General features: G+C 51.9%; 1 protein-coding gene across 1 annotated transcript; it reads left to right on the top strand.

Moving 5' to 3' along the window:
- The first annotated feature begins 567 nt into the window (after positions 1-567).
- Positions 568-15,933, top strand: KCNG4 (potassium voltage-gated channel modifier subfamily G member 4). Its single transcript, XM_054452661.2, has 2 exons — positions 568-1,323; positions 15,037-15,933. Exons 1-2 carry the CDS (start codon positions 568-570, stop codon positions 15,838-15,840), a joined length of 1,560 nt encoding a protein of 519 aa, XP_054308636.1. The 3' UTR covers positions 15,841-15,933.
- The last annotated feature ends 3,162 nt before the right edge of the window (positions 15,934-19,095 follow it).

Here is a 19,095-nt window from a genome sequence, read left to right as displayed (position 1 = left end):
AGATAAAGCAAAGGACTCAGAGACACTGAGTAACCCACCTGTGCTGGCAGTCCGTAAGGGATCGGTCCCTGCCAGTGCACTTGAGAGCCTACATTCTTAAGCTCTATTTTTACCACCTGTACCTTGCAAGATTAGTATGAGTCTTGTCATTTGAATGAATGATGCTGAGATCAGAGAGGTTAAACCACATACCTGAGAACACAGAGCCCAGAAGTGGCACCGCCCCAACTTGTCCAGCTCAGGACTGAATTACTCAAGTCCCCGTCCCTGCAATGTCTGTTCTGGAGACATCCTTCTGAGATGTCAGTAGATGTTCCACCAGGGAAGGGTTTTGTCCACTGACGTATCCCAAGCACATAGTAGGTGCCCAATAAATATCTGTTGAACTAAAGGTTAAAAGAACAAGCCATGCAGATGCAGTCGCGGGAGAACACATGTAAGAACATCTGCAGTCATGACATCCAGGACTCTTCGCCCTAAGACTGATTTCCCTTCCTTTTTCTTGCTCTTTGTCCCTTGGGTGTCAGACTGGTAAACGCAGCGCTTCCCACCTGGCGGTCTTCAGCAATGCCCATGCCTTCCAGAGACCGGAGCCTGCATCCCAGACACCACCACTATGGTTCCCACAGCCCCTGGAGTCAGCTCCTGTACAGCCCCATGGAGACGCCGTCTGTCAAGGGCCTTTACTACCGGAGGGTGCGGAAGGTGGGTGCCCTGGACGCTTCCCCGGTGGACCTGGAGAAGGAGATCCTGATCAACGTGGGAGGCAGGAGGTATCTCCTCCCCTGGAGCACACTGGACCAGTTCCCGCTGAGCCGCCTGAGCAAACTCAGGCTCTGTCGGAGCTACCAGGAGATCGCGCAGCTCTGCGATGATTACGACGAGGACAGCCAGGAGTTCTTCTTCGACAGGAGCCCCAGCGCCTTCGGGGTGATCGTGAGCTTCCTGGCGGCCGGGAAGCTGGTGCTCCTGCAGGAGATGTGTGCGCTGTCCTTCCAGGAGGAGCTGGCCTACTGGGGCATCGAGGAGGCCCACCTGGAAAGGTGCTGCCTGCGGAAGCTGCTGAGGAAGCTGGAGGAGCTGGAGGAGCTGGCCAAGCTGCACAGGGAGGACGTACTGAGGCAGCAGAGGGAGACCCGCCGCCCCGCCTCGCACTCCTCGCGCTGGGGTCTCTGCATGAACCGGCTGCGCGAGATGGTGGAAAACCCGCAGTCCGGGCTGCCCGGGAAGGTCTTCGCTTGCCTCTCCATCCTCTTCGTGGCCACCACGGCCGTCAGCCTGTGTGTCAGCACCATGCCCGACCTCAGGGCGGAGGAGGACCAGGTGAGTGGCCTCTGATGGGACCCACGGCTCCATCCCGCAGTGTGCCTGGGCGGAGATGTCTTTTAGGGGCCCACGAAAATGTCTTCAGGTTTTAAAATAAGAAGAAAAAAATTGAATATTATCCAACGTGGGTTATATTCATTATTAGGCCATCAGTCATAAAAGATAATTTCTCTTTTTTTTTTTTTTTTTTTTGGAGTCCTACAAAGGCAAAAGTGCCTAAGGCTCACCGTGAAACTCATTACATGGCCCTCAGCCACGCATGGACTCAGTGGGCCAGACAGACCCAGTGTCACCTCTCCCGGCCCTCCCGACTCTGTGACTGCAGGCAAATCACTCCACCTCCTCTCTGAGCCCGTCTCCCCCTCTGTGAAATGGGTAACATCACCTCGAAGCTTTACTCACCCAGTGAACTCAACATGTGTTTACTGAACAGCGCTCTGTGCTAAGCCGTAGACCAGGTCAAAAACATAAAATCCCTGCCTTCTTGAGCTAACATTCTCCTGGGCATCTCCACACCATTTTCAGATGAGGAAACTGAGGCACGGGCCATTTATTTTCCTCGGAGCTCCACAGTAAGGACACCAATGATGCAAAGGTCCCCGGCCTCAGTTTCCCTGCAGTGCTCAGTGTCTGGGCCAGTCTCACTGGATGGGAAACTCACAGATGAGCTGATTTGTAAGTCACTCTGCCCCAGGAGGCCAGAGCAAAAAGTGTTGCTTGCCCACACCTTCGTCCCCTTTGCAGGGAGTTACAGGAGACCCTGAGACACCCTCCCTCCACCTGGGGGCCAGATGGTCTGAGAAGCGAAATAAGAACCTAGCAGTTGGTTGACAGGGTTATTGGAAAGCTTCAAACAGAGAATTAGATTGTTTCCTGATTTAAAAAATCACTCCTCTCCAGCACCAAGCTCCCCCAGGGCTGCCCATCATCTTAACGTTTGGAGTTTACCTTGTAATCAACAGAGAGAGAAACTAAACACATACATAGGATGGTGCTTGCTCTATTTGGCTCATAACAGTTGCCAGCCCACCTAAGTTCTCTTTGCTTAAAGATACGTCCCAGGGCAAGACAAAAGGATCAGAGAACTTGCCAGATAGAAAGGACTTAAATGGAGAACGAGCCCATGCCTCACACACAGTAGGATCCCAGTAAATATGGGTTGAATAAAATGTGTCTTGTCCAACCTACAAAAGTTTGGCCTTAAAAAGCCCCACAAAACATTTGGACCTTTAAACAGCTTGTTTTCCCATGGAGAAGACGACAATGCCAATCATAGACATTTTTTCATTCTACAGCATAAAAGCATGAGATTAAGAGCCTGCTTCTTCACAGAAATATTTATGTGTGGACTCTGCAGTACAAAGATTAAGACAAAACAAGTGACCTCCCTACCCCATTTCTTAAGGGTGCCCTGATCCCAATTAATAAAGAAAGGCCCCTGGATGCCCACAAGCCTATTCCTCTTAGAGATTTCCAGAGAGGGGAGAAATTGTGTAGGAGCCAGGATTTCGGTTGTGCAGAGAGCCAAGATCTTTTCAAAACCTAATGCTTTGAAAATTACGCAGGGTATGAACCCAGGCCCGGCTTAACAGTGACTCGGGAAATCAAATTAGAGGGGAGAGGTGGGCCTGCAGACCTGCACAGCCGAAGTTTCAGCCGAGGATCAGGCGGCCACATCTCCTCCTGGGACAAGAGAGGTTTATGCCCGGGCCCAGCTTCAATATCTTTATGCTTTCTCCTTAGTGAAAGCGCCTTTGTGTGTGTGCCCAGAGATAGGCTGAGGTGCTGCCCGGACAGTGTCTGTGTTCCTGTTTAGATGATAATTCAGACAGCAGGGAGGCTGAGGATGGGGCAGTCTTTGTTCTCCCAAGACGGTGACCTTACATTTATGTAAAAGGATGATGTCCTCTTCCTGGACACACGTGCTTTGTATTCCTTATTTGCCCTCAGGGAATGTCAGTCTGAGAGGGACCAGCTGCTTTTGGGAACAGGCAGTGCCCGTTGAGTGTGGGGCCAGTGTCCTGTAAATTGACCCTGATAGCATCCACGCTGAAGAATTAATGTCACGATGGGTGGGGGAACAGACCCCAGGGCTATAACCCACAGAACTCTTCCATCAGAAACAGAAACAATGGATGGACATTTGCTGTAAGCAGTTTTCTGTTTTTCTACCTTCTCATAGCAACGTCCCTTGGCGTAAACCTGATAGTGGGGTAAAATGTCTGTGCCAGAGATTGCAAATTACAATGGAGGCTGGGTGCAGTGACTCACGCCTGTAAGCTCAGCACTCTGGGAGGCCGAGGCGGGTGGATCTCCTGAGGTCAGGAGTTCGATACCAAACTGGCCAACATGGTAAAACTCCATCTCTACTAAAAAAAACCAAAAAAATTAACCAGGTGTGGTGGCATGTGACTGTAATCCCAGCTACTTGGGAGGCTGAGGCAGGAAAATCGCTTGAACCCTCAGGCAGAGGTTGCAGCGAGCCAAGATTGTGCCACTGCACTCCAGCCTAGACAACGAGAGCAAAACTCCATCTCAAAAAAAATTACAATGGAGAAGGGAAGAGGCAGTGTAGACAGGAAGGACCAAGTCAGCGCCTGAGCTCTTCTAAGGGGCACCGGATTTTAAAGTTCCAGATTTCCCAGGGGGGACTCTTCCCCAAAAGGATGAAAGAACCGATGCCTCCTAAGTGGCGCTTGTGAGGCTGGCATTTCACACCATGGACTGATTTCATCCCTGTGGCAGCATGGGGAAGTGAATACCACTTCTACCCCCATTTTACAGATGACGAAACTGAGGCTCAGAGAGGTTTTATCACTTTCTTAAGCTCACAGTAAATGGCAGAGCTAAGATTTGAACTTACCTCTGATTGGCTCTAAAATCCGACCCCCTATGACTACACAACACTGATACCATCTTTCTTTCCTTTCCTTTTCTTTTTTCTTTCTTCCTACCTTCCTTTTCTTTTTCTTCCCTTCTTTCCTTCTCTTTCTTTCTCTCTCTCTTTCTTTTTTTGAATTTGAGACAGGGTCTCATTTTATCACCAGGCTAGTGTGCAGTGGCATGATCTTGGCAGCTCACTGCAGCCTGCATCTCCTGGGCTCAAATGATCCTCCCACCTCAGCCCCCCAAGTACCTGGGACTACAGGTGTGTGTCACCACACCCAGGTAATTTTTTGTATTTTTTGTAAAGATAGGGTTTCCCCACGTTGCCCAGGCTGGTCTCAGACTCCCGAGTTCAAGCGATCTGCCTGCCTTGGCCTCTCAAAGTGCCAGGATTACAAGCATGAACCACCATGCCCAGCCCTAACTTTCAATTCTGGGCCACTTCGCCTCTAGTCTAGAACCTCAGCCTCAGGGGCACTTTGTGCTTCTAAGGCAGCCAGACTTTGTAAAACATCTCTCAGGCCAGCATGATGGTGTGAAGGCCAGATGCCCTGGATTTCAATCTTGGCCTCACCCATGACTAACCCAGTGATCTTGGGAAAGTCACTTAACCTCCTTGAGCCTCAGTTTCCTCCTCTGTGAAATGGGGGTGCTCTAAGCATTTCCCTCAAGGGGCATGTGGTGCATAAAGCAGCGGGACAGTGCCGACACACAGAGGTGCTCAGAGAACGTCCGTCATACTGATCACATCATTCATTCATTCATTCATTCATTCATTCGGTAGTAGTTAACAGGAAACCAAACATTCATCCTTTACTGTCCTTCAACAACAGTCATTGACTGCCTACTAAAGTCCATTCTTCTGGGTGCTGGAGAGAAGACAAATTTCTTATTTCCTTGGAGATTAGATTCTGAGCAGCCGTGCTCTATTTTTTTTTTTTTTTTTTTGACAGGGTTTCACTCTGTCACCCAGGCTGGAGTACAGTGGCACAATCTCAGCTCACTGCAGCCTCTGCCTCGCAGGTTCAAGTGATCCTCCCGCCTCAGCCTCCTGAGTAGCTGGGACCACAGGCAGGCATCATCACGCCTGGCTAATTTTTGTACATTTTGTAGAGATGGGTTTCACCATGTTGGCCAGGCTGGTCTCAAACTCCTGAGCTCAAGTGATTCTCCCACCTCAGCCTCCCAAAGCGTTGGGATTACAGGCGTGAGCCAGCGCACCCCAGCCCCCTGCTCCATTTTTCTGAGTTGACATTTACATAACATGAAATTGAGCAGCTTAAAGGGAACAATTTAGTGGCATTTAGTACAATCACAATCTTCTGCAGCCACCATCACCTCTATCTAGTTCCAAAGCTTTTTCTCAGCATTCCAAAAGAAAACCCTGTCCCAACTAGGCAGTCTCTCCTCCTTCCTCTCCCGCCAGCCCCTGGAAACCACCCGTCTGCTTTCTATCTCCATGAATTAGCCTATTCTGGACATTTCATAGAAACAGAATCATGCCAGGTGTGGTCTTCTGTGACTGGCTTCCTGCTCCAGCATCATGTCTTCAAGGTCCATGCACTGTGCCATGTGTCAGACCTTCGTTCCTCTTCATGGCTGAATACTATTCCACTGTATGTATAAGCCACTACTGGTTTATCCATCCAGCGCTGATGGTCTGCTCCATGTTGATAGCTGAAGATAGAAAGACACACTCCAAAGACCGACCCCCACCTCCAAGGAACAAGATAGGTTTGAGACATGAAGCCAGGATTCTGTTCCCACGGCTGGCACACAGACCCCTTTCATAGGCAGGATTCGAGATCTAGTCCTGACCCTTTTTTTTTTTTTTTTGAGATGGAGTTTTGCTTTTGTCACCCAGGTTGGAGTGCAGTGGTGTGATCTCAGCTCACTACAACCTCCACCTCCTGGGTTCAAACAATTCTCCTGCCTCAGCCTCCCAAGTAGCTGGGATTATAGGCACCGAACACCATCCCCAGCTAATTTTTGTATTTTTAGTAGAGATGAGGTTTCACGATGTTGCCCAGGCTGGTCTCGAACTCCTGACCTCAGGTGATCCACCCACCTCTGCCTCCCAAAGTGCTGAGATTACAAACTTGAGCCACCACACCCGATCCCGACTCTCGCTTGAATGCACTGGGAGATCCAGGGCAGATCACGTCTGCCTCTGGACCTCAACCTTCTGCTGGTAAAATGATGGTCTGGACTTTTCATTTTACAAGCTGACTGGTCCCTAGTGTCCTTCCAGCCCTGGGCACCTGCAGCCTCGTGTCCTGGTCTGTTTGCTGCAGTTTCCCAGGTTCTTTCTTTCCCTCTGCCTTCATTGTCCTCCCTGCCATTCATCCCTCGCGCCCTCTCCATGTGGCCTCAGCCCTGGCCGGGCAGCTCTGCCTTCCCCTCCCTCCTGGCAGCCTGAACACTACTGGCCACCTGCAGTGGACCATCTTTCTCCCTCTTTCCTGCTAAGAAGACATCCCAACCACTGCAGATAGTATCAGGTCATGGAAAGGGCCAGCATCTTTAGTTTGCTCGTCCTGGGTTGAGTCCCAGCTCTCTCACTCCCTGGCTCTGCCCTTGGACAAGTCCTTTTCTTTCCCTGTGCCTCTATTTCCTCACCCAGCAAAGAGGACAATCATAACACTATTCAGAGGGCAGTGCTGAGGACTGAATGAGAGCCTGTATATCAGGGGCTAGCACAGAGTGGACGCTTTTTGTTCTGCTCCCCCTTGGGGCTGGGCTCATACCCCTGCACCTGCTCTGCTGCTCTGCTCAGCAGCCTCCGTCCCCGGCTCCCTCCCACCTGAATAGCAAAGGCCAAGTCAAGGGCCGGTGGCTCAAATGTCCTCTCCATCCCCTGCCAGTGTCTGCTCCCATTCTTCCTCTGTACCGGCTTTCAGCACGGCTTTTCTGAGGGCCTGCTCTGGCTGGAGACCCGGTAGGAGAAGTAGGGGAACTCACCATGCTCAGGACCAGCCCTGCTGGCCTTCCCACAGCTCTCCTCCTACCTTGGGTGCTACTTCTACCCCACAGCATTGCCTGGGGCTTTCAGGGATATTGTCAAAGGGACATGCACACCCTATGGCAACCGAGTAAAGTGTCCTTGGTGATGTCTCTGCAGAACAATGGTGGGGTTAGGGAGCAGAACTGCGCGGGCTCTTTGGTCCTCGCCTTCCCTCTCATCCTGGACTGTAGACATTTCAGCGTCTTACTAAGGTGGAGGGCTGGGGAAGGAAGGCACAGAGAGAGTTTTGTTTGTTTGTTTTGAGACGGAGTCTTGCTCTGTCATCCGGGCTGGAGTGCAGTGGCGCGATCTCGGTTCACTGCAAGCTCTGCCCCCCCGGTTCACGCCATTCTCCTGCCTCAGCCTCCTGAGTAGCTGGGACTACAGATGCCCACCACCATGCCTGGCTTTTTTTGCTTTTCTTTTCTTTTCTTTTTTTTTTTTTTTTTGAGATGAAGTCTCGCTCTCTCACCCAGACTGGAGTGCAGTGGCACGATATCAACTTACTGCAACCTCTGCCTCCTGAGTTCAAGCAATTCTCCTGCCTCAGCCTCCCGAGTAGCTGGAACTACAGGCGCCCGCCACCATGCCCAGCTAATTTTTGTACTTTTCGTACAGACGGGGTTTCGCCATATTGGCCAGGCTGGTCTCGAACTCCTGACCTCAGGTGATCCACTAGCCTTGGCCTCCCAAAGTGCTGGGATTACAGGCATGAGCCACTGTGCCTGGCCCACAGAGAGAGATTTTTCAAAGACCAGGCGGGACTCTTGGGGCCCCCTCCCTGGGATGCAGCTCACCTTTTGGGCTGCCATTTCCACCTCCCTGCCTCCTCACCCTTTAGTAAAAGGCCCCGTGAGAGAGCCAGCTTCTGCCTCCTCCTCTGTCCCTTTCTTGGACCATGAATCAGCTTCCTAAAGAACTGGCCTGCTCTCTGGAGCTTCTCTGTGCTCGGTGGCATTTGGTAATTGCTCTAGCGAATGCTTCTTATCCTAGTTTTGTTGCTTTTGGTTGTTTTTTTCCTGCAGCTGTGTCTCTCCCTATGTCCCAGCCAAGAAGCAATATTCCTTGTTTCTTGGCCTGGGGCCTCCCTGATGCTCTGCAGGTGACACTGTTTCCTCTGCCTCCTCACACTGCCCCCACCTCTGCGGGTCCAACTCCCAGCCCCCCACAAATGCCCCGTGCAGACGCTGCCACCCACACTCATTCACGAGTCATTCAGGAAGGGCCCCTACAGGCCGGACCTGTGCTGGACACTGGGAGAGTCCCTAGGTCTCTCCTTCAGTGACTGCTGAGGGGACACCAGCACAGAGGCGATGGGATGGCGGCCCGCCCTCCCCACACGGGGAGAACCGCTGTGAGATTCAGAGTCAGTGGCTACTTCTTAGACCCCTGCTGGGCTCCTGGCCCTGTGCTAGTCATTTCCCTGTTTCCTAATTTAATCCTCACCGCAATCCCATTCTACAGATCAGAAAACTGGGCCTCAATATATAACTTGCCTGACAGCTGCTAAGCTAGTAATGCTCCCTCAGTGGCAGCTGTTTTTTTTTTTTCTTTTTTTTTTTTTGAGACAGGGTCTTGCTCTGTTGCCCAGGCTGGAGTGCAGTGGTACAATCTCAGCTCTCCTCCAACCTCCTGAGTTCAAGTGATTCTCATGCCTCAGCCTCCCGAGTAACTGGGATTGCAGGCATGCACCACCACGCCCGGCTAATTTTTGTGTTTTCAGTAGAGACAGGGTTTCCCCACATTGGCCAGGCTGGTCTCAAACTCCCTTGCCTCAGGTGATCTGCCCACTTCAGCCTCCCGAAGTGCTGGGATTACAGGTGTGAGCCACCATGCCCAGCCCAGTGGCAGCTGCTTTCTAGTAAGAATTTGCTGGAAACTCTAGAAGAGAAGTCAGCCATCCAACCCGCCCACAGTGAAGGCCGTGGAGAGCCCGTGATGGATCAGATGCAGGGCCTGAACCGGAGGGCAATGGTGGGAGAGGATTGGGGAGGAAGAGAAGCAGCATAGATTTGGGAAGCTCCTACACTGCAGCATCCCTGAGCAGGTCTCCCCGGTGCCCACAATTGCCCTGTGGGATGAGAGTTACCTTCCCCATTTCACAGAAGGGAAGACACCTTCAGAGAGATGACTCATGGGCCAGGTCCCATGGTGGGGCTGACCCTGTCCGGTTGGTTCTAACACTCTCAGAGCCCTTGTGTCCCAGGGTTGGGAAGGGGGGAACAGCTGCTAGAAGGAGTGGGCAGGGGCTGGGAACCTGGGGAGGAGGGATTGCGGCTCAGGGAGAGTAGTGCCTGGGGTGAGGCCCGTGGGAGCGGAGTAAAGGAGGGGAAGGTAGCGGAGGGCACGGCTGGCGGAGAGAAAAGTGGCTAAAGGAGTGGGCAGAGGAGTGAGTCAGCACATCCAGGCCCCAGGAGAGCCTCAGAGGAAACAGCTCAGGGCCTCAGGCCAGGGCCAAAGGCACAAATGGTGCACTCACAGCAGGAGGGAGGGGAGGGAGGGATGCCAAGCTGCAGAATGGACCAGCCCTGACTAAGGAGCTGCAGAAGTGAGAGGTGGCCACGTTCCGAAGTGGGGCTGGCAGGATTTTGCTGGAAGGGACAGAGGGGGCGAGGAAGTCTCCAAGGTCAAGACTGTGGGCCCTGAGCCCCTCCCAGATGGAGCTTCCAGAACTGGCCCTCATTGCACCTGCAGGGCCCCCAGGGCAGCGGCTTTGCCCTCAGGAAGCCCCACTCTGCTGCTGCGTGAAACAGGTGCGGGCCAGGCTGCAGGACCCCCACTACTCCTACTTCCTGCCTCCCCCAGGAGTGTTCAGCCAGCTCAGACTCAGACTATAACTCCCACACCACAATATTGGCCCGTTTAAAGAGCACAATTCGGAGGTCTTTAGTATCATCATGGAGCTGTGCAGCCATCACTGCTACCTTCCTCCTCCATCCAGCCCCGGACTCCCACCCCTCTGCTTTGTGTCTCCGTGGATTTGCCTGCTCTGGACATCTCACATACATGGAATCATCCAACATGTGGTGTCTGTGTCTGGCTTCTCTCACTCAGCATCGTGTTTTCAAGGTGCATCCATGTTGTAGCATGATTTAGCCCTTCATTCCTTTTCACGGCTGACTACTATTCCATTGTGTGAACAGGCCGCATTTTATGTATTCACTCATCAGTTTATGGATGTTTAAGTTGTCTCTACTTTGGGGCTATTATGAATAATACTACCACGGAATTTTGTGTACAAGTTTTTTTGGGTTTTGTTTTTTTCTGAGACAGAGTCTAGCTCTGTTGCCCAGGCTGCAGTGCAGTGGTGCAATCTTGGCTCCCTGCAACCTCCACCTCCTGAGTTCAAGTGATTCTCCTGCCTCAGCCTCCCGAGTAGCTAGGATCACAGGCACCCGCCACCATGCCTGGCTAATTTTTGTATTTTTAGTAGAGATGGGGTTTTACCATGTTGGCCAGGCTGGTTTTAAACTCCTGACCCCAGGTGATCCACCCGCCTCGGCCTCCCAAAGTGCCAGGATTACAGGCGTGAGCCACCACACCCGGCCTGTGTACAAGTTTTTGTGTGGACGTGTGTTTTCATTTGTCTGAGCTATACACCTAGGAGTGGAACAGCTGGGTTGCATGGTAATTCTGTTTAACCTTTTGAGGACCTGCCAAACTGTTTCCACTGCCGCTGCCCCATTTTACATCCCCACCAGCAGTGATGGGTTCCAGTTTCTCCACAATCTCACCAACCCTTGGCTATTGTCTGTCTTTATGATTCTAGCCATCCTAGTGGATGTCAAATTGTGTCTTATTGTGGTTTTGATTATCCTTTATTTTTGTTTTTTAACTTTTCATCATGGAGAACTTCAGACATTTACAAGGTAAATAGAATAATATAAGGAACCTCTGGGAAACCATGACTCCATGACTCAGCTACACACAATGGTCAATATTCTGCCACTTTTTTTTTTGTTTGTTTTTGAGATGGAGTCTCGCTCTATCGCCCGGGCTGCAGTGCAGTGGCTTGATCTCAGCTCACTGCAACCTCCGCCTCCCAGGTTCAAGCGATTCTCCTGCCTCAGCCTCCCAAGTAGCTGGAATTACAGGCGTGTGTCACCATGCCTGGCTAATTTTTGTATTTTTAGTAGAGATAAGGTTTCACCATATTGGTCAGGCTGGTCTCGAACTCCTGACCTCAGGTGATCCACCCGCCTTGCCCTCCCAAAGTGCTGGGATTACAGGTGTGAGCCATTGTGCCCAGCCAATATTCTGCCATTCTTGTTTCCTCTCTTTCCATCCCCTCTCCACCTCAAATCACTTATCATCATTTGTTACTATTTTTCTTTTACAGTTTTACAGGTAAAATATACATACACTGAAATGCACAAATCTTAGGTATAGAATTTAATAAACGGATGCACCCGTGTCAGCCTCTCCCCTGTGAGTATAGAATATTTCTGTGACCCCAGAAAGCTCCCTCGTGGCCCTTCACAGGCCATCCCTACACTACCCAGAGGCAGCCACTGTTCTGATCACTTTGTGTACCCTAGATGAGGCTGCCTGTTCTCGAGCTTCCCACAAATGGAAACACATACCCTGCTTGCTTTGCTCCACATCATGCCTATGGGATTCATCCGTGTTGTTTCATCATTCACACCCTGGGCCTTCTCCGGGCCGACGCTTGCTCTTCTTCATTGCAGGAAGGAGCCAGAACACACCTCGCTCTGCCTGTGACAAGGGCTAGGAATAGGGTGACCAACCATCCTGGTGTGCCCAGGGCCCAGGGGGTTCCTAGGACCTGGAAATTTCTGGGTTTAAGCACAGAACTTCCACAAAGGGAGAGAGAAAAACTTTTTTCTTTCCTTCTTTCCCCTTTTTTTCTTTTCTTCGAATGTTTGCTAAGCTGGGAATTATTTCCTCTGCCCACACTCCATAAACACCCGCTGCCCCAGTGCCGGCATTTCTGAGGGACCAGTGCTGGGAGGCTGGATTTAGGACGCACAGCAGAGCCTGATGCAGGGGTAGTGACGCAGCAGAGCAGAGCCCTTGCTGCAGTCCAGAGAGGTGGCCAGAGGGCCAGGCCGTGGGAGGGCAGGAGCCGGTGTGCATGGCTTGAGTGTCCAAATGCCAGCCCCACAGGTAGGAGGAGGACCCGGCAGAGCCTTCTCGGCCTCTGAGGAGTCACCTTCCTGAGCTATCGGGTCATCGGTATGGAAAAGTTATTCCCAGGCTATAAGTATTTTAAGCCTAGGGAGAAACTCCCAGGATGTCTGCAAAGAGAGAGACCTTGTAGGCAGAATCTAGCTCAGAGTCTGAAAACCTTCCAGGTGCCTCAGAGTGAATGGGGGGAGTTGCCAAAATGTAGATTCCCGGGCCCCACCCTAAGGTTTGGATTCTGTGATGGGGGCCCAAGAATCTGCATTTACAAGCACCCTGGGGGTTTCTGGTGCCAGGGTTTCCAAATCAGCTTTCAGAAATACCAATTCTGTTCCAAACTCTGCATTGGAAACTGAAGCACAGAGAGGGCCAGTGGCTGCTGCAAAGTCACACAGCAAGTTTGTAGCAGGGCTGGGGAATCAGAACCCAAAACTTCTGAGCCCTTCAGGATCCTGAAGCAAACCCTGGGCAGTCATGGCAAAGACCTCTCGGTGGGTTGGAGAATCCCCTCATCTTCCTGTAATATCCAGCAACAAGAAGAAGATATACCACCCTTACACTGACCAGGGAGACTGTGGTCCATGACCAATGTATGATTGTGTTCAAATGGCTACAGTGCATCCTGTGCCTACTAGGTGCACGGTCATGTTAATGGCTTTATATGCATAATTTCCATTCATCATGACAGCCCTTCAGAGGTTAGACAACTGAAAGTCCAGAGGAGACAAGTGATTTGCCCAAGTAAGCGAAAGAGATGGGATTTGAAACTGTGCTAGGCTCTGAGAGTATTTTAACTAGACAAGCAGACATGGTTTCTGGGGGGCTTGAAGGCTGGTAGGGCACAGAAAGTTCCTGATTCTCCAATCTTGATAAAAACTTGCTGTGTGGCTTCACAGTGGCCACTGCTCCTCTCTGTGCTTCAGTTTCTGAAGAAGAGGCTGGAACACTCTGGACTCCACCCCTTGGCAGTGCTGCCTCTGACTCCCACCCCTCCAATAGTCCACACGGAAGTCCAGCCAGAAAGATGCCCTGTCCTGGACAGGCGAATAGAGACTGGCATAGTTCAGTCTGTTTCTCTTTCTCCAGCAGCCAGGCATAAAGAACATTTCAATTTATGATTTCTGTGGGCACTGGAAATAATTTCTTTTTCCACTTCAGAGCATTTTAATCCAAAGAAAACTGTGGTTGTCAACATCTTGCCTTTTACACAGACAAGTTGCTTTGGCCATTCATCCATTCATCCATCAAGTATACATATCTGTGTGTGTGTGTGTGTGTGTGTGTGTGTGTGTAAATATGTATAGCGAAGTTTTCTACCCTGGCTCCACATTTGAATTATCCATGGGGGTTCTGGAAAATTCTACTGCTCAGCTCAAACCTAGATTAATTAAATTAGAATCTTGGGAGGACGCTGCCCAAGCAACACAATGTTTCAAGGAACCCCCAGGTGATTCTAACATGCAGCCGAGGTTGAGAACCACACACTAGAACAGTGCCTGTCAAACTTCAATTTGCGTGAGTCACCTGGAGACCTTGTTAACTGCAGAATATGATTCCGTGGGATGGGGTGGGGCCTGAGATGCTGTGTTTCTAACAAGCTCCTCGGGGAGGCTGATGCTTTTGGCTCAAGGTCCACACTTTGAGTGGCAGAAGGGCTGGTGGAACTACCCTGAACTATTGGGGAGGAAGAACAAAATACAGAACGCAGAACGGCACCCACCCAGCTGGAAGTGCTGAGCCGGAATTCCGCATGTCAAAGGCAGCAATCACACATCCCAAGGGCTGTCCTGGGGATTCGGGAACACTCTCTGCCCCACTAGCCTTCAAGCTATCAGAAATGATATCTGTTTGTCTAGTCACAGAATGCCCAGGGGTTAGCACCGTGCCTGGCACAAAGTGGGCCTTCCATACATTTCTGTTGGCTAAATGAATGAGGGGTGGTAAACAACAAAGTTACAAAATAGCCAACAGTGGCTAAGAGACCCTGGTACCACCTCCTATGTATGTGAGCTCAGGCGAGTCACTTCACTGCTGTGACCAACTTCCTGGGCCGTCAAATGGGGTCACACTGCCTGCTCACAACATTGCTATGTGGCTTGAGTGACAGCAGGAGAGCAGTGCGTGGTCCCCCGAGGTACTTAACGGCATTAAGGTAGAGGCTGGCAGCTATAACAAAGAGACCCCAAACTGAATATTTTTAAACCAAATTTCTCTCTTGTGCAATAGTCCCAAGGTGAGGGATGTAAGTGAGCATAGACAACTCTTATTCCAGATTCTCCCGCCTTGATGTTCCCTCCTCCCCTGGGGAGCTGGTCCAGTCCTCTCTTCTTAGCTGGGTTGCAGGCCCATCTGTGCTGTCCCGGCTCACAGGAAGGATGGAAAGAGTATGCAAGAGTTAGATCCAGAGGTGCTTTGCATCACTTCTGTTTCCAGTCCAGAGGTGAGGACTTAGTTATATTTGGCCACACCTAGCGGCAAGGGAAGCCAGAAAGAACGGTCTCTGACCTAGCCGATCTGCTGTGTACCCAGCCACAACTGGAAAACTGTGTAAAAGGAGGTTCTGGTGGACGACTAAGTTTACAGCACAAAGCTCATGGGCACGAAGTCGTCCCCTGATTTCCAGCGCTGTTGTGGGTCCACTCTCTACCCCGCGTTGTTGCCTCTTCTCCCCGCAGGGCGAATGCTCTCGGAAGTGCTACTATATTTTCATCGTGGAGACCGTCTGCGTGGCCTGGTTCTCCCTGGAGTTCTGCCTGCGGTTTGTCCAGGCCCAAGACAAGTGTCAGTTCTTCCAGGGGCCCCTGAACATCATCGACATCCTGGCCATCTCCCCGTACTACGTGTCCCTGGCGGTGTCTGAGGGGCCCCCGGAGGATGGCGAGAGGCCAAGCGGGAGCTCCTACCTGGAGAAGGTGGGGCTGGTCCTGCGTGTACTGCGGGCGCTGCGCATCCTGTATGTGATGCGCCTGGCTCGCCACTCGCTGGGGCTGCAGACGCTGGGGCTCACCGTGCGCCGCTGCACACGTGAGTTCGGCCTGCTCCTTCTCTTCCTGGCCGTGGCCGTCACCCTCTTCTCCCCTTTGGTCTACGTGGCCGAGAAGGAGTCTGGGCGGGTGCTGGAGTTCACCAGCATCCCCGCCTCCTATTGGTGGGCCATCATCTCCATGACAACGGTGGGCTATGGGGACATGGTGCCCCGCAGTGTGCCAGGCCAGATGGTGGCCCTCAGCAGCATCCTGAGCGGGATCCTCATCATGGCCTTCCCAGCCACGTCTATCTTCCACACCTTCTCCCACTCCTACCTGGAGCTCAAGAAGGAGCAGGAGCAGCTTCAGGCCCGCCTCCGCCACCTCCAGAACACTGGTCCGGCCAGTGAATGTGAACTCCTGGACCCCCATGTGGCCAGTGAACATGAGCTCATGAACGATGTCAACGAACTAATCCTGGAGGGCCCGGCCTTGCCTATCATGCACATGTAACTCAGCACCCTCCACGACTATATGGTAACCTCAACCCATCACCCTGCCTGAAAAACACTCAAGGGTACCCCACATAGACCACCTAGTGGTGTTTCTAGAGCCAAGGGAGGACTCCCAAAGCTGGAGGGTCATAAGGCCACAGAGGCTGTGTGGCTGTGATCCTTGTCCCTCGGGGCCCCGATGTCCCAGGCTGACTCTGTCCAGCCTGCTTGCCTTTTCCTCTCTCTGCCCATCTACTGAGCACATCCAAACTTGCTGGAGTAGCTCAGTCTCCTTTCATTCTCTTTTCCTTCCCAGCAGAGGCTTTAACATCCCAGGCTGGGTTCTGGATGCCCATAGAACTGGTAACCATTGGTATTTGCATACTGAGCTTATGGAATTTCATGATTTCCCTAAGACCCTCTTTCCTGGGCCATGCCACCACTGGAAATCAAAGGTCCAGTCACTGCAAACCCCTCTAATCAGATCTCCCCACCCAACCTTTCCGTGGGTTCTGGAGGGATCAATATGTTCTCCTTCCACTCACCACCACCAGTGGTATTTCCCTAATGCTGCTGCCTCCCGCCAGCTCTGAACACTTGTAGCTAAGAAGGCAGAATCAGCCTTTTTGCAGTAAATCCCATGTTGAGGCTGATGCCTGCAAGCCTGCCATCCCCTACCTGGAGCTCAAGAAGGAGCAGGCATTCCCAGGCATACCTGGGACCTGGGACCTGAGACCTGGGACCTGGGACCTGGGCAGAAACTCCACTTGCCAGCACAGCCAGGCCCTCCCTGGCCGCCTGGACTCTTGGTGTGGTGTTCTCCAGTTATCCAGTCCTTACCCTTGACAGAAACAAACTCTTTCGGGGTCCACGTTGTCCCTTGAGAGGATCGTTCCTGCTGCTGGTTCCTCCCACACTGCAGGGGACCTTGGCTTTTCATCCACAGCTGAGCCCCCATGGACTCAGTGTAGCTTTGGCACAGAAACAAGGGGAATTGTAGGCGCTGTCCCTTGCTGGCTTCCCAGACTAGTCTTCTCCATGCTGGAGGATAGACATTCTTAGCTCACATTTCAATGCATTTATTTGTCCATTCATCTGTGAACAGAGTCTGTCCTTTGCATCCAGGGGAGGAGGCAGATGGAGGTCTGAGTCACTGGAGATAAAGTAGCATATTCTGAGAGCAGGCAGGAAGGAGCCATGACTTCCAAGCAGTGGGCTCCCAAAGGCCTCACAGAGACATGGGCGGGGCTGGACAGTAGAGGTGTATTTTGGGAGATGAAGCTGAACAGGTGGGTTGGGATGAGAAGGCGTGGGCCTTGAATGCTTTACGGAGGGCAGAGTCATGTGCACAGGCTGTGGGTTAGGGAGATGATGAGGCTGGATCGGGCATGAGAAGCCCAGTTTGGGATGAGGAGCCATTGAGCCATTCAGGCAAGACAGCCCTCCCTCCTTCACGGGTTTAATCCTGCAAGATTCTGTCAAATCCTGGCTTCTCCCAGCAGGACACACCTTGGAGACATCCTGATGGCACTTCCCCAGAGTGGCATGGCCCGCACAGGTGTTTGCTGTTGGCTCTAGGACTCCTGAAGAAAGTGCACAAGATCAAAATGGGTGACAGTGAAGTGGTTTGGGCCCTGCCAATCTGACGTCGTGTACGTATGAGAGTGGTCAGCATTTTACCACGGGTAACGAGTTCCTTGCTGTTCATTCATTCTGCTAGTTTTTTGCGATTTCCTGCTGTGTGCCAGGCACAGTCCTCCACTGATGGCAATGCCAGACAGCAGCGTGGCAGAGGGCTCTGACCCAGGAAGCACCCTGCACCAGCATCTAGCATCCAGGGACCCTTGGCCTCCTGGGGAGCCTGCCTTTCTTTGGAGTCCTCCAGGTGTCCCCCCAGCTGATATGGGCACATGTCCCCATTCTTTTAGACCCCAATCTTTCCCAAGCTGACATGTCAGCAGGTGACATAGTTGTCCAGTGGCCATGACACAAGGAAAGCCCCTTCACCCTATAAAATCCCCATCCTGGATGGCCACTCCACTCCACAAAGTGACAGGCAGATTCCCATAAGCATTGGGTAGAAATTCCATGTCACAGGCACCTTGGACAGTAGCCATAGAAGTGTTTCTGTTCCAGACTAACATTTTATTTATTTATTATTTATTTATTTATTGACAGAGTCTCTCTCTGTCCACCAGGCTGGAGTGCAGTGGCTTGATCTCAGCTCACTGCAACCTCCGCCTCCCGGGTTCAAGCAATTCTCCTGCCTCAGCCTCCCAAATAGCTGGGATTACAGGCGCCCACCACCATGCCCAGCTAATTTGATATTTTTAGTAGAGACAAGGTTTCACCATGTGGCCGGGCTGGTCTTGAACTCCTGATGTCAGGTGATCCGCCTGCCTCAGCCTCCCAAAGTGTTGAAATTACAGGCACGAGCCACCGCGCCTGGCCCAAACTAACTTTTTTTTTTTTTTTTTTTTTGAGACAGAGTCTCGCTCTGTCACCCAGGCTGGAGTGCAGTGGCTCAATCTCGGCTCACTGCAAGCTCCGCCTCCCGGGTTCACGCCATTCTCCTGCCTCAGCCTCCTGAGTAGCTGGACTACAGGCGCCACCACCACGCCTGGCTAATTTTTTGTAGTTTTAGTAGAGACGGGGTTTCACCGTGTTAGCCAGGATGGTCTCCATCTCCTGACCTCGTGATCTGCCCGCCTCGGCCTCCCAAAGTGCTGGGATTACAGGCGTGAGCCACCACACCCAACCCTGACTAACGTTTTAATAACTACTCTTAGGCAAAATAGTAAAAGGACAAAGTCTCCCACTTACTCTTTTTCTGGGGGCTGGCTGGCTTGGGCGCTGGCTGAAACCCAGTGTCTTCACTCCCTGTGTGACCTCGGGCAGGCCCCTTCCCCCTCAGTCAGCTGCAGGCAGGTGTTGGACTAGATCTGTGGTTTTCTGACCTGGGTTTCACAAAGCAAGCTCAGGGACTGTCCTGTGGATGAAGACCAGCAGCAAAGCAGGCAGAGCTCTGCCTCCTGGGGCAAAACATTTGCAATTAATGACGCTGAAAAGAATGTGTGAATCCCCAGTCTCCTCTCCTTCCAGTCAGTGTCCAGCCCAGCCCTTTGAACTGGGTGGTAAGCTCATTCTGGAACCAGAGACAAAGACTAAACAGCCACTGGAAGGTCTGGGACCCACATCAGCCCCCACATCTGCCCTGCCTTCTCATTGAAGACATTTTTTGTGCTGCATGCCTGGTGGAAAACTTCTTAATGAC

Source organism: Pongo pygmaeus, chromosome 18 (genome assembly GCF_028885625.2).
Source record: "Pongo pygmaeus isolate AG05252 chromosome 18, NHGRI_mPonPyg2-v2.0_pri, whole genome shotgun sequence".
Taxonomy (NCBI): Eukaryota; Metazoa; Chordata; class Mammalia; order Primates; family Hominidae; genus Pongo; species Pongo pygmaeus.
Note: the sequence above shows the minus strand (reverse complement) of the source record. Positions and strands in the feature narration are given on the sequence as shown.

Coding starts and splice junctions, on each gene's coding strand:
- KCNG4 (XM_054452661.2), top strand. CDS start 568: ATGCCCATGCCTTCCAGAGACCGGAGCCTGCATCCCAGACACCACCAC. Junction 1,324..15,036: donor TCAGGGCGGAGGAGGACCAG/GTGAGTGGCCTC, acceptor TTCTCCCCGCAG/GGCGAATGCTCTCGGAAGTG.